The following is a 13,857-nucleotide window of genomic DNA, read 5'->3' on the forward strand; positions in this document are numbered from 1 at the left end:
TGCTGGGAGCTCCATCCCTCGTTCCCAGATGTGCCTCCCGCTGCCAGGGAGGCTTTTTTATGGGAATGTTTAATTCATGTGGGAGAGGGGGAAGGGAGGGAATTGAAGAGCAGCTGCAGAGAAAGGAGGGAAAGGGCTGGAAAAGGGGGAGGAGGGGCTGGAAAATGGGGGAAAGAGGCTGGAAAAGGGGGAAAGAGGATGGAAAAGGGGGGAAAGAGGATGGAAGAGAGGCTGGAAAAGGGAGAAGAGGCTGAAAAACATGGAATTTTGTGGGATTTGGGAGGATTTTGTTGCTCTCCAGCTGCTTCTGGAGCCTCCCTGCCCTCAAAGAACACGGAATAAGGAAAATTCGGGATGTGATCCGAGCCCGGCTCATCCCAGGGATTTGAGCTCGGCTTTGAGAGGAAATGGGGAGGGAAGAAAAAGGGGGAAGGATTTTCCTCCTCTGTCTGAATTCCACCTGGGAAAGACCTCCTGGAATTCGGGAAGGGTGTGGGGGGGTCGGAATTCCCGAAATTTCCCTCTCCGGGGGTGCGGGGGGGGGGGGGGGGTGGTGATGGTGGTGGTGTTAAAAATCCCGCTGGGATTGTTGTGAGTCAGAGGCCGAATCCTCATAAATATTCCAGGTTTTTTTCCCCTCGGCTCAAAAAGTGCCTCGTCATGGAGGGGGGAGGGGGAGGAATCCGGGGAGGATTTGGGATAAAACGGGAATAAAAAGGGAGCCTGGAGGGGGGGAAATGGGGATTCGGGATCCCTGATGTTCCCCCTTCCCAAATTTTGCAGGAACGGGAATTTGGGGTCCCTTGGGAATTTCCCCCCCCCCCCCCCATTTCTTTGTGGAGTTTTCTCCCTTTCCCCTCATTTTTCATGGAATTTGCCCCTTTCCCTCCCCCCATTTCCTTATGGAATGTCCCTTTTTTCTCCCCATTTCTTTATGGAATTTTTTCCCCATTTCTTCATGGAATTTTTCCCCTTTCCCCCCTTTTCTTTATGGAATTTCCCCCCTTTCCCCTCCATTTCCTTATGGAATTTTCCCCCCATTTCTTCACGGAATTTCCCCCCATTTCCTTATGGGATTTCCCCCCATTTCTTCTCCTGCAGCCCCCGGAATGTTCTGGAAGCTCTCCCTGGATCCCTCCCTGCTCCAGGGGAACATTCCCAGCTCTCCCAGCCCGTCCCTGGAGCAGAATCCTGGAATCCTGGGATGCTCTGAGTGGGAAAAGGGACCCCTCAAGGCTCATCCCATCCCATCCCATTCCAAGGGCAGGGAACCTCCCACGTTGCTCCAAACCCTCTTCCCACCTGGAATCCTTTGGATTCCTCCTCCTCTGCTTTTCCCGGGATCCCTCAGGGCAGGTTCATTCCAGGCTGTCCCGGGATTCCCGCCCCCATTCCCTCTTTCCCGGTTATTTTACAGGGACAGGGATTCGCTGCAGTCCCGGATTCCCGAGGGAATATTCCGGAGCTCCCGGGTGCTCCCGGATCCATCCGGGATGTTCCGCCCGGTCCCGGGGGCTCCACATCCCACAGAATTCCCTCGGGATGCTCCCGATCCAACCCCGCTCCTGCCCCGGGTGGGTCCGGGGTCTCCACGTCCCTGGAATTCCCTCGGAATCCCTGGAATTCCCTGGGGGTCCCTGGAATTCCCTTCGCCCGGGCGGGGTTTCGGACCAAGCCCCCTCTCCTCGCATTCCCAGGATTCTTCCCCCCATTCCCGCAGCTTTTCCAGGCGGGATTCGGTCTTGGCCGGCGCCGGGAACAGCTTGGGAATGACTCACCTCTCCCGGCGGGTCGTTAATGAGCCGCTAATTAGCGCCTAACGAGCCGGAGCGGCTCCCGCCGGGAATGGCGGGATCGCCTTTTCCCGGGATCTTTGCTCAGGGAACCCGATTTTTCGGGATGGAGGGAGCCTGGCCCAGGAATTCCACGCGCTCCAGGGGGTGGGAAACAGGGATAACGGCGGGAAAAGACCCCCCCGGAGGGAGATCCCGGATCTTCCAAAGGTTCTCGGACACCGGGAATTGGGGGGTTATTATATTATTATTTAGTATATTATTATATTATTTGTATATTATTAATAACTATATTGCGATTCTATAATTTATTTTTTAATTAGAGTATACTTATTAATATATTATTATTTATTATATTATTATTTATATTAATATATATAGATGTTTAATAATTCTATATAATATATAATAATTTACACATATCTATAATATACAATATAAATAATAAAAATAGAATTAAATAGAATTAAATAAAATTTCCCCTTAATATATAATTATTTATACTAATATATAATTATTTACACTAATATATAATTATTTACACTAATATAGATTATATATATAATTATACATTATATAAAATTAATCTCATATATAGATTATATGTATGATTATATATTATATATAATTAATCTCATATATAATTCTTTAAACTTAGATATATAATGCATAATATATATTTCAATATGTATGAAATCCATCAGATTTTCACCCAAAGCAGGAAAACCCTACCCTCCCCCCCCCAAAAAGGGAATAAAAAATATTATTTATATATTTATTTATCTATTATTTACTTCTTTATCGAATATTTAACTATGATTTTTATCTCTATTTTTATATCTTTAACCCGAATTTCAGACCTTTTCCCCTCTTTTTAAACCCCACCCCCCCACAAAAATCGCTGACTCAGCACATTCCCCCCCCTCCCCCCCCCCCCATTCCCAGAGGAATTTTTTGAGGCCAAAAAAAAAAAAAAACAAACAAACCAGGAGAAAGAAGGAATCCAAGCTCCCAAGTGGTTTTGTTTAACTGGAGAGGGTTTTATTGGCAGCTGGAGACCGGGACTGTTCAGCTGGTTTGGTTCACAAACAAAAACCAAAAGCTGGGATCGACGGATTTTTCCGGGTTTTTATTCCACTGAAACGGAAGCAACCGGAAAACGACAACAAAAAAACCCCCAAACAAACAAACAAACAACCCCAAACCCACGGTTTTTAAGCCCAACCTGAAAATCCAGGGCCGGAAAACCCCAATTCCCGCCGGTTTTCCGATCCCTCCGGATCCGATCCCGGCTCCCGGGGACCCAAAGAAAAGGCAAATTCAAGTTTTGGAGTCGAAGCAACGGGAGGAGATGGGAAGATCCCGGGGGATGAGCCGGGATGGGCGGCGGGGGCGGGGACACGGATGGACACGCCCCCATCAGCTCGGATCTCAAGGGATTAATTAAGGAATGGCTTTAATTGACCGGGTCCAGCGCGGGCGGAGACGCTTCGGTTGGGCTCGTTTGGGGCCAAACGGGGGAAATGAGTTAAATCAACATGCAAAGGGTTGGGCTGGCCCAGCACCAGCGGCCGCGGCACCTTCGGCGTCGTCAACGCTGTCAACGTCATCGTCACTGTCAATGACGTCATTGCCAATGACATCATCACCACCAATGTCACCATTGTTGTGGTCAACGTCACCATTGTCATCACCATTGTCATTGTCAATGTCAACGTGGTCATCAACATCATCCTCATCCTCGTGAATGGTGTCACCATCGTCATCACCATCATGGTCATTGTCAACATCATCACCGTCACCAGGTCACTGTCAACGTCATCATCGTCACGGCAACACCACGGCTGCGTCATCATCATCATGGTCTTTGTCATTGTCAGCCCTGTCACGTCATTGTCATTGTCATCACCATCATCATCATCGTGTCATTGTCCCCATCGTCATCTCCGCCCCCGCCCCCGGTGCCACGCCCCAACCCAACCCCCAGCGAGCCGGAGGTGGGAATGCCGAGCCGGGAATGCCGAGCCGGGACCGCCCGGAGCCGGGTCAGGACAGCCCAACCCTCCCCAAACCCCCCGGAATTCCCCGTTTTCCCGCCCTCGGGAAGACGCCGACGCCCCGTCCCGGGAGCCGCCCCCTCCCTTTCCGGCGCCGAGGTGTCCCGGGAGGTTTGAGCCGTGGGACAGAGCAGGGGGGTTTTTTGGGATCGGGAGTGGCGATGGAGTTCGTGGGGTGGGAGGGGGTCGGACTCCGTTCCCCCCCTCGTGTCTCCCTCTCCGGGCCCCAAAGGCACTTTCACTCCGTGCGGAGGATGATGTGGATCCCTGAATCCGTGAACACGGGGCCGCTCATCTCGCCCGCCCGCAGCGCGAACGACGCGTCCTCGAACGGCTTCTGCATCTGCCCTGCGGAGAATTCCCGGGAAACCGCGGGGTCAGGGATCCCGGGGGCTCCGGGGAGGGGTTAACCCCCGATCCAGGGGGGAATTGTCCCCAGATCCGACCCGAGCCTCTCCCGGCGCAGCCCGAGGGGGTTTCCTCCCTCGGGAGAAGGGAACGACCCCGCCCGGCTCCGCCCTCCTGCCAGGGGATTTTGGGGACACCCAAGATCCCCCTGGAGCCTCCTTTTCCATGTTCTCCAGCCCCTTTTCCACATTCTCCAGCCCCTTTTCCACATTCTCCAGCCCCTTTTCCACATTTTCCAGCCCCTTTTCCATGTTCTCCAGCCCCTTTTCCATGTTTTCCAGCCCCTTTTCCACATTCTCCAGCCCCTTTTCCATGTTCTCCAGCCCCTTTTCCACATTTTCCAGCCCTTTTTCCACGTTCTCCAGCCCCTTTTCCATGTTCTCCAGCCCCTTTTCCACGTTCTCCGGCCCCTTCTCCTTCTTTTTCACCCCCTTCTCCTTGTTTTCCGGCCCCTTCTCCTGCTCCATTTCCCCTTTTCCAGGACTAACAACACCCTCAAACTGGTTTTTTTCCCCCCCAAAAAATTGATTTATCACCAAAGGGACTTTCTCTTTTTTCCCAGTTTACCCCTGACATGTTTTCCCAGGGTTTTTTTCCCAAATTCCAGCATTTTCATTAATTACTGGAAGGGAAAGAAGCTCACTAGGCTCGTTATATTCAGAATATTTGGATTGTTACCTGTTATATTTCAATATTTCCACGATTCCCCCCAATTTTCCCACAATTTCAGGGTTATTTTCCACTGAAAAACCCTTTTTCCCAGCTTTCCTTCCTTCCCTTTCATCCCTAAAAAAAGCAGGAAGGAGGGGGTGGAAGATGGGAGCCGCTGCCATCTAGTGGGAGCTGAATTTTAGGGAATTTCTTCCTGTTTTGGTGCAGAGAATTAAAGGAAAAAATCCGTATTTTTGTCCCTCTGCAAAGAGCTGGGCTTGCCCAGAACACAGAAACATCCACAAAAGGTTTGGAAATCCATGAAAAATCACTTTTTCCCCTGTTTTTTTCAGCTGAGGGAACAACTGTGAGTGCTGGGGTTTGATCCAAAAATGGGTTAAATCACCAAAAAAAGGGGGTTGGTGAGGGAAAATTTAGTTTTTTTCATCCAAAAATGGATTAAATCACCAAAAATAGGGGTTTGGTGAGGGGGAAATTAGGTTTCTAATCCATATAAAAAATTGCTCTGGGGAATAAACCCCTGGAATGGGTGGTTTTGGGGCATTTTTTGGGGGAAACCCCCCCAAATTGCTGGTTTTGGGGAATAAACCCCTGGAATGGGTGGTTTGGGGTGTTTTTTGGGAAGAAGCCCCTCACCTCTCCCAAAGGCTCCCAGGTCCCCTCCGGCCTTGGCCGAGCTGCAGTCGCTGAACTGGGAAGCCAAGGACTCAAAATCCTCCTCTCCTGATTTTATCTTCTGGATATAACCTGGAAAAACAGGGAAAACAACCCGTTCACAGGGAGAAAAACCACCCCAGAACCTCCTTTTGTGCCTTAAATCCCACCCCAAATATTTATTCCTCCCTTCCCTCCAAAAAAATTTCTGTTTTTTGGGGGAATTTGGGCAGAAAAAGGAGGAGGAATAATTCCAAGACCGGAGGGATGGAGCAGAGGGAGAAGGAGCTGCCCTGGGAGAGGCAGAGCCCGAGGTAATTTGGGATCATTTCCGAGCACGGGCATTAATTGGAAGCGAAGTGGCAGAAGCAGCACAAGGGTGACCTAATTTAGGCCGGGAATTAAAACCTGGGAGGTTTCTTCCCAGCCTGGAAAAGGGGGGGCTGGGAAAGGGCAGGGAGAGGGGGGAACCTCGGGAATTCTCTGGGCAGTAACAGATGGAATTTATGTCATTTATACATCAACATTTCTATTTGTGTTCCATATGAAATTTATGGATAATTGCTATTATTTATATTCATTGTTATCATTATTATATTATATAATATTCCCATTATTCCTATGCACCCTGCCCCATTCCCATTATCCCCATCATTCCCATGAATCCCATTCCCATAAACCCCATCCCCACCATCCCCACCCTGATCATCCTCATCCCCATCATTCCCAATTCCCACCATCCCCATCATTCCCATCCCCACTGTCCTCATCATTCCCATTCCCACCATTCCCATCCTCATCATTCCCATCCCCACCATCCCCATCATTCCCATTCTCACCCCCACCATTCCCACCATTCCCACCATCCCCACCATCCCCATCATTCCCATTCTCACCCCCACCATTCCCACCATTCCCACCATCCCCATCCCCACCATCCCCATCATTCCCATTCCCATCATCCCCACCATTCCCATCCCCATCATCACCATTCCCACCATTCCCATTATTCCCATCCCCATTATTCCCACCATTCCCATTCCCATCATTCCCATCCCCATCATTCCCATTCCCATCATCCCCACCATTCCCATCCCCACCATTCCCATCCCCATCATTCCCATCCCCACCATCCCCATCATTCCCATTCCCATCCCCATCATTCCCATTCCCATCATTCCCATTCCCATCATCCCCATCATTCCCATTCCCACCATTCCCATCTCCATCATTCCCATCCCCATCATTCCCATTCCCATCCCCATTCCCGTTGTTCCCGTTGGTGCCCACGTGCCGTTGATGAGCTCCAGGGCCTCCTCCTTGGAGCGGGTGATCTTGTCCTGCCTCCAGGACGAGGGTCTGCGGGACTGGTTGTGCTTCACCAGGAGGTGGGAGCAGCGAACCCGCCCCGGCTCCGACCGCGCCGACCCCGCGGAGCCGCCGGAGCCGGAGCCGTGCGGCCGCTCCCACTGGCTGGCGTTCGTCAGGTGGTTGAAGTAATAAACCCGGCCTGAGGGAAAGAGGGACCAAAATCCCCAAAATAGCCAGTTATTGACCCAAAACATCCCTTTAGTGACCCAAGATACCCATTTATTGACCCGAGATGTCCATTTATTGACCTGAAACATCCCTTTAGTGACCCGAGATGTCCATTTATTGACCCGAAGCATCCCTTTAGTGACCCAAACCATCCATTTATTGACCCAAAACATCCACTTGGTGACCCAAGAAACCCAGTTAGTGACCAAAAAGATCAAGCTGGTGACCCAAAGAATAGATTTTTTTTGGCCCAAAAAATAGGTTGGTGACCCCTCCCTCACTGAGGTGACCCCCCCCCCCCCAAATCCCCTCACTGGGGTCACACCCCCCCCAGTCCCCCCTTCATTGAGGTGACGACCCCCCCCAAATCCCCCTCACTGGGGTCACTCTCCCCCAAATCCCCCTCACTGGGGTCACCCCCCTCTCAGTCCCCCCCTCAACAGGGGTGACCCCCTCTCAAATCCCCCTCACTGAGGTGACCCCCCCCCATCACCACAATTCCCCCCCAAATCCCTCCACCCCCTCACCCCCAGGCCCTGCCGCTCCCCCCGCCGCGCCCCTTCCTCACCCCCCCACGCTCTTTTTCCCGCCCCTCCACCCCTCCCTTCTTTCTCACACCCTCCCGGCCCCCCCCGGAGCCGCCCCCTCCCCACGGGCCCCTCACCGGAGCTGCGGCTCATCCTTTTCTCCCACCCCGGGGGCAGCTTCTCCTCCTCCGCCATCTTCCCTTCCCTGCGCCCGCCCTGCCCGCCCCGCCCTCACTGCCCACACGGCGAGGGCGGGGCTAACCCACCCCTCCTCCGCTCCCATTGGTGCACGGAGAGGCAGCGCCAGCAACCCCGCGGTGCGATTGGTGTAGACCACTATCAATCACGCGCCAGGTGAAGCCAGAAAAGGCGCCATTCATGTAGTACGGGCAAAGTGGGACGGTGGCCGCGGGTGGACAAACAACGGGAACGCGGTTTGGGGGGGGTCCCGGAGGTCCCGTTAGCGCCCCCCCCCCGGAGGCACAAAACCACCGGAGACTCAAAAAATACTTTTATTATAAATAAATTAAACATTGCAGAGGGCTTGAAACCTCAGCTGGATCTGTCGTAGAGGGGGTGGGGGTAAAGGGGGGGTACCAGGGAGAGCACCGGGGCGTAACGGGGGGGGGCACCGAGAGGTAACGGGGGGCACCGACGGCCGCTCCTGGTCGTGGAATTCCAGGTTTATCCCGTCGTGGAGCTGCTCTGGAGAAGTTAAGGAGAAAGCGGAGGTGTCGATAGGTGGAGTTTTTTGGGGGGTGGCCGCCCCCGGACCCACCTTCGGGACCTCCCGGGACGCCCCGACCCCTCCCGACCTCATTCAGAGGCCTCCGGGCCCTCCTTGTGCCACCCCGCAGCTCCTCCGGCGCGCAGGAAGTGACGTCACGCGGAGCGGTTGCTACGGAAGTGTTGCCTTGGCAACCGGGGTGGATGTTGTTGTGATGGTGGTTGTCGTTGGCAACGGGCAAAATGGCGGCGGGACCCCCCCCCCCAGGGACCCCCTTTTATTGCCTGGGCTCTCTCCTTCCTTCTCTTCCTCCTCCTGGGAAGGGGACAAATGGGGACAAGAAGGATCTGGGGGGAATAAAAATGGTGGAAAAGAGGGATTTGGGGGGAATAAAAATGGTGGAAAAGAGGGATTTGGGGGGAATAAAAATGGGGTTGCAGCAGGAAAATTCACGCCTCAAAGGAGCCCTTTTTTGCACCGTTTTCACTCCAAAAAATTCCGCCCCCCGGTGTCGCCTCCAGGCTGGAATTGCAGCCAGGAATTGCAGCCAGGAATTGCAGCCAGGGCTGGATGTCCCTGACCCTTCCCGGGGTGATGAAACGCGGCTGCTCTGACCCGGTCTCTGTGCCCTGGGAGGGGTTTTGTTCCCAAAATCCGACGTTTTCGGGGCAAACAAACAACAGGGAAAAGGACAATTAAAAGACCCTTTAAAAACCCGCCAAAGAGCACCAAGATACCGCTGGTTCCTTCTGATTCCCAAATAAATTCCTTTATTTGGAATTTACCCCTTGGAATTCCCTGATTTAGGGGGGTTCATTCCCATTTCTTCTCTCCCAACCTTTAAATCCAGTGATTCCACCCCCATCCCAAATGCAGGTGTCCCTGGAAATCCCATTTTTGGGGGGATCCAAATCCGCTTTATTTCCTTGGAAAAACGTTGATTCCCAAGCCCCCGTTTTTCCCAATTTCCCACTTTCCGGCCCCATTTTTCCCAATTTTCCACCTCCCACTCCCATTTCCCCCCCCACATCTGGACGCAAAGCCTCCGGAATTTTGAGGATTCTCCCCTTTTATAGCCCAAAATGGATGAGGAAAAGCCACAAAAACCTTGGATAAAGGGGGGGGGGAAAACTCGGAATCCTCAGGACTGGCCCCGATCCCAACTTTTTTTGAGGCATTTTTTGAGGACAAACCAACTGGACCTGACCTGAAACCCCCCCCCGGGTTAAATTTTAACCACGGGAATGAACATTCCCAGAGTTATCCCAAGCCTTTTTATCCCGGGGATCCCGGTCAGAAATCCCTTTTTCTCCCTCGTTCCCGAGGTTTTTCCCTTCTCCCAGAGCTCTCCGGGATGGACGAGGAGCACCTGGACGGCGACCTGCGAGTGTTCAAAGGTAAATTCCAGGAGGTTTTTTTTTCCCCGGACTTTTAAAAGTAAATTCCAGGATTTTTTCCCCAGGATTTCCCAGAGGAGATCCCGTGTTTTCCTCCTCCCTCAGCTCCGGGGATTTGGCTGCTCCATTCCTGGGGAATTCGGGATGGGATGGGGATCATTCCCATGGGGTTGGGGCACCAGTTTCCCCACTTTTCCCCCAGTTTCCCCCCATTCCTCCCAGTCCCTCCAGTCCCCCCAGTCCCTGCTCACCAGTTTAAACCCAAACCAGAGCAAATCTCACCCAATTCCCAGTTATTTATTAACCCTTCAGTCAACAGAGCCGGGAAAACAGGGAAAAATCCAGGAATCTCCCTTCCCTTCCCTTCCCTTCCCCTCCCTTCCCTTCCCTTCCCTTTATTTTTAAATTATTTTATTATTCACGATAACATTTTTCATTCACTATTTACATAATTTATTATTTCATTTTATAATTTATTATTATTATTATTATTATTATTATTATTATTATTTTGGCTCGTTTTAATTTACTTATTTTAATCAATTTAGTTCAGTTCAGTTTATTTTATTTTATTTTAATTTAATTTAATTTTATTTATTTTATTTTTAATTTATTTCATTTCTTTTCTTTTCTTTTATTTTATTTTATTTATTTAATTTATTTAATTTTCACTTACTTTAATTTAATTTATTTAATTTATTTTAATTTTCATTTATTTTAATTTAATTTCTTCTGCTTTATTTTATTTTATTTTAATTCAATTTCTTTTAATTCCAGGTCGCTCCCTCCTCCCGCGCTGCCTCCGCTCGTTCCTGCCCGTGTACGTCCTGCTGGGCCTCTCCCTCCTGCTCAGCATCTCCCTCTGCGCCCTCTCCCTCTCCAGAGGTGCCACAATTCCCTCCTTCCCTCCTTCCCTGAGTCCCTCCTTCCCTCATCTCCTCCTTCCCTCATCCCCTCCTTCCCTCCTTCCCTCCTTCCCTCCTTCCCTCCTTCCCTCATCCCCTCCTTCCCTCCTTCCCTGAGTCCCTCCTTCCCTCCTTTCCTCCTTCCCTCATCCCCTCCTTTCCTCCTTCCCTGAGTCCCTCCTTCCCTCATCTCCTCCTTCCCTCCTTTCCTCCTTCCCTCCTTCCCTGAGTCCCTCCTTCCCTCATTCCCACCGTTTCCACTCCATTATCCCACTTTCCCACCCTTTTATCCCCCTCCATTCCCTAATTATCCACCCAACCCCCCCGTCCCAAATCCCAATCCCCGTCCCTGCTCCCTCCCTTCACACCCCATCCCAACTTTTGACCCAACAATCCGAGTTTTGGGAGATTTTTGTTCCCCTGAACCCCCCAATAATCTGATTTTTGCCCCAAATTTGGGCCCATTTTCTGTCTCCCCCTTTCCCAGTTTCAGCCGTTTCCTCCAAACTCCTCGAGGTGAATCCGGAGCGGAGGCAGAACTTTTCCAACCGGGATTCCCTCCGTAAGTCCCGACCCCTCAGCACTTCCCTGCCCCTCCGGGTGTTCCCTAAATCCCAAAATCCTCCCCAGTTCCCTCCAAACTCCTGCCAGAGGCATCGACCCCTCAGGAAAAATCCCATTGGACACTTGGGAAAATTCCATTGAGCCCTTTGGAAATTCCATTGAAGCCTCTGGAAAAATCCCATTTAACACTCCGGGAAAATCCCATTGAACCCTTTGGAAAACTCCCATTGAACCCTTTGGAAAACTCCCATTTAACACTTGAACCCTTTGGAAAAAAATCCCATTTTCTCTTCCCAGTGTGATTTTCCCCCCCCACGATCCCAACATTCCCCATTTTCCCCGGGAATAACCCCCCCACACACACCCCCAATCCCCGCCCTTTCTCCCCCTTTCCCCCCGAAAATCCCCTTTTCCCGGCTGATCCCGCCTCCCCCCGCCCCTCGGTGTCCCCGCAGTGTTTCCCTGCGGGCCGGATTCCCGGGAATGGGAATATTTCCACGGGAAGTGTTACTATTTCTCTCTGGGCCGCGCCAGCTGGTTCCGGGCCAAGGCTCAGTGCGAGGAGCTGGGCTCGCACCTCGCCGTCATCGACAGCTTCGCCGAGCAGGTGCCGATCCCGAGCCCGATCCCGATCCCGCCGGGAATTCCCGCCGGGAATCCTCCCGGAGAGCCGTTCCCGCGCTCCGCCGCCAGGGAGCGCCCGGGAACCGCGGCCCGGGGTTTTTTGGGATGCGGTTGGATCGCGGCTTGTGCCGTGTCCCTGCTCCGCGTCCCTTTTCTGTGTCCTTGTCCCGCATCCCTGTCCCTCATCCTTATCCCTGTCCCTCATCCCTGTCCCGCATCCCTCATCCCTGTCCCGCATCCCTGTCCCTCATCCTCATCCCTGTCCCCCATCCTCATCCCTGTCCTTCATCCTCATCCCTGTCCCTCATCCTCATCCCTGTCCTTCATCCTCATCCCTGTCCCTGTTCCTCATCCCTGTCCTTCATCCTCATCCCTGTCCCTCATCCTCATCCCTGTCCTGCATCCCTGTCCCTCATCCTCATCCCTGTCCCTCATCCCTGTCCGTCATCCCTCATCCCTGTCCTGCATCCCTGTCCCTCATCCTCATCCCTGTCCCCCATCCTCATCCCTGTCCCTCATCCTTATCCCTGTCCCCCATCCTTATCCCTGTCCCCCATCCTTATCCCTGTCCCCCATCCTTATCCCTGTCCCTCATCCCTGTCCTTCATCCTTATCCCTGTTCCTCATCCTTATCCCACAGTCCTGTCTCTGTTCCTTATCCCTGTCCCACACCCTTATCCCTGTCCCACATCCTCATCCCACATCCCTATCCTATATCCCACATCCTATCCCTCATCCCATTCCCCATCCCTAATCCCAATCCCTCATGCCTACCCCGCATCCCTATCCCATATCCCTCATCCCTGTCCCACATCCCTGTCCCTCATCCCTATCCCACATCCCCATCCCGCTCCCAATCCCTCTCCCTTCCCCATCCCAATCCCTCTCCCTCCCCCATCCCAATCCCTCTCCCTCCCCGATCCCATTCCTCCTTTTCCGGGCGTTTTTCCCTCCCTGATCCCGCTCCCCGATCCCGGCAGAGCTTCATCATGTTCCGGACGCGGAACGAGCGCTTCTGGATCGGCCTCACGGACCGGAATTCCGAGGGGGATTGGGAATGGATCGACGGCACCGACTACAAAACCACCTTCACGTCAGTGCGGGGGCGCTTCGAGCCGGGACTGACCCCAAAATCGGGCTCAGACCACCCCGTCTGCGCTCCCATCCCGCCTTTATCCCTCCTTATCCCTGCTCTTCCCAGGTTCTGGAAGGAGGGGGAGCCCAACAACAGCGGGAATAACGAGGACTGTGCCCACGTCTGGGTGGCCGGGAAGTGGAACGACGTTTACTGCACCTACGAGTGTTACTTCGTGTGCGAGAAGCCGCTGCCCCGCTGAGCGCCGGCGGGAGCCGCCTCTTCCCCCCTAATTTATGGAATCCGAGCCCGCGGCTCCCGCTTTTCCCGGGATTCGGGACGCGGTCGGGTGTCCCCGCGCGATAAAAGCGGGAATTCGGGGGCTCCCTGTGGAGCTCCGGTGAATAAAAGGGGGTTTTGTCCTGTTTTGGGGGGTCTGGGAGGGGGTTTCGGGGCGGGGATCGGCGTCCCGAGGGAAAAACGGTGTTTTCCAAGCTTTTTCCTGGGTTTTGGGGGGATGTTTAGTTTGGATTCCCACGGGAGAATTACCTGGAATTTGGGTGTTTTAGGAGGAGACTCGAGGGCGGTTCAGGTCCGTGCGGGGTCCGGGAGCCTGCGGGGATCAGGGAAAAGTGTCCTTCCCTTCCCGGTTTTCCATTCTTCCCCCCCAAACCCGGCATATTCCCGACTTTTCCCTGGATTTCCGGGTCCCGAAGTTGGGGAAGGGGTCCCGGGGTCGGGGGCGGCGCGTCCGCCCCGAGCACGATCGTGCCGCGCTCGGGATCCTCTCCCGGGGCTCTCCCGGTGTCCCCATCCCAGTGTCCCCATCCCAGTGTCCCTGTCCGGTGTCCCCGTGTCCCCATCCCCGTGTCCCCGTCCCAGTGTCCCTGTCCGGTGTCCCCATCCCAGTGTCCC

At 53.1% G+C, this 13,857-nt stretch overlaps 2 protein-coding genes across 2 annotated transcripts; one reads left to right on the forward strand and one right to left on the reverse strand.

Annotated features, from left to right (window-relative positions):
• Window positions 1-2,817: 2,817 nt before the first annotated feature.
• PIN1 (peptidylprolyl cis/trans isomerase, NIMA-interacting 1) lies at window positions 2,818-7,876 on the reverse strand. The gene is made up of 4 exons (XM_032677592.1): window positions 7,788-7,876; window positions 6,879-7,094; window positions 5,567-5,677; window positions 2,818-4,198 (listed from the first exon to the last, which is right to left on the reverse strand). The coding sequence occupies exons 1-4, from the start codon at window positions 7,843-7,845 to the stop codon at window positions 4,089-4,091; spliced, it is 495 nt and encodes a 164-aa protein (XP_032533483.1). The 5' UTR covers window positions 7,846-7,876; the 3' UTR covers window positions 2,818-4,088.
• A 1,731-nt stretch (window positions 7,877-9,607) lies between these two features.
• LOC116781825 (hepatic lectin-like) lies at window positions 9,608-13,369 on the forward strand. Its single transcript, XM_032677591.1, has 6 exons — window positions 9,608-9,774; window positions 10,552-10,659; window positions 11,167-11,241; window positions 11,699-11,850; window positions 12,848-12,960; window positions 13,069-13,369. The coding sequence occupies exons 1-6, from the start codon at window positions 9,732-9,734 to the stop codon at window positions 13,202-13,204; spliced, it is 627 nt and encodes a 208-aa protein (XP_032533482.1). The 5' UTR covers window positions 9,608-9,731; the 3' UTR covers window positions 13,205-13,369.
• The last annotated feature ends 488 nt before the right edge of the window (window positions 13,370-13,857 follow it).

This window comes from Chiroxiphia lanceolata, unplaced genomic scaffold, assembly GCF_009829145.1.
Source record: "Chiroxiphia lanceolata isolate bChiLan1 unplaced genomic scaffold, bChiLan1.pri scaffold_67_arrow_ctg1, whole genome shotgun sequence".
Lineage (NCBI taxonomy): Eukaryota > Metazoa > Chordata > Aves > Passeriformes > Pipridae > Chiroxiphia > Chiroxiphia lanceolata.

Excerpts from the sequence above, each read along its gene's own strand:
- PIN1 (XM_032677592.1), bottom strand. The coding sequence starts at position 7,845 with ATGGCGGAGGAGGAGAAGCTGCCCCCGGGGTGGGAGAAAAGGATGAGC. Across the intron at positions 7,095-7,787 it reads AAGGATGAGCCGCAGCTCCG|GCCGGGTTTATTACTTCAAC; the intron begins GTGAGGGGCCCG and ends TCTTTCCCTCAG. Across the intron at positions 5,678-6,878 it reads GGCCCTGGAGCTCATCAACG|GTTATATCCAGAAGATAAAA; the intron begins GCACGTGGGCAC and ends CTGTTTTTCCAG.
- LOC116781825 (XM_032677591.1), top strand. The coding sequence starts at position 9,732 with ATGGACGAGGAGCACCTGGACGGCGACCTGCGAGTGTTCAAAG. Across the intron at positions 10,660-11,166 it reads CGCCCTCTCCCTCTCCAGAG|TTTCAGCCGTTTCCTCCAAA; the intron begins GTGCCACAATTC and ends CCCCTTTCCCAG. Across the intron at positions 11,242-11,698 it reads TTCCAACCGGGATTCCCTCC|TGTTTCCCTGCGGGCCGGAT; the intron begins GTAAGTCCCGAC and ends GTGTCCCCGCAG.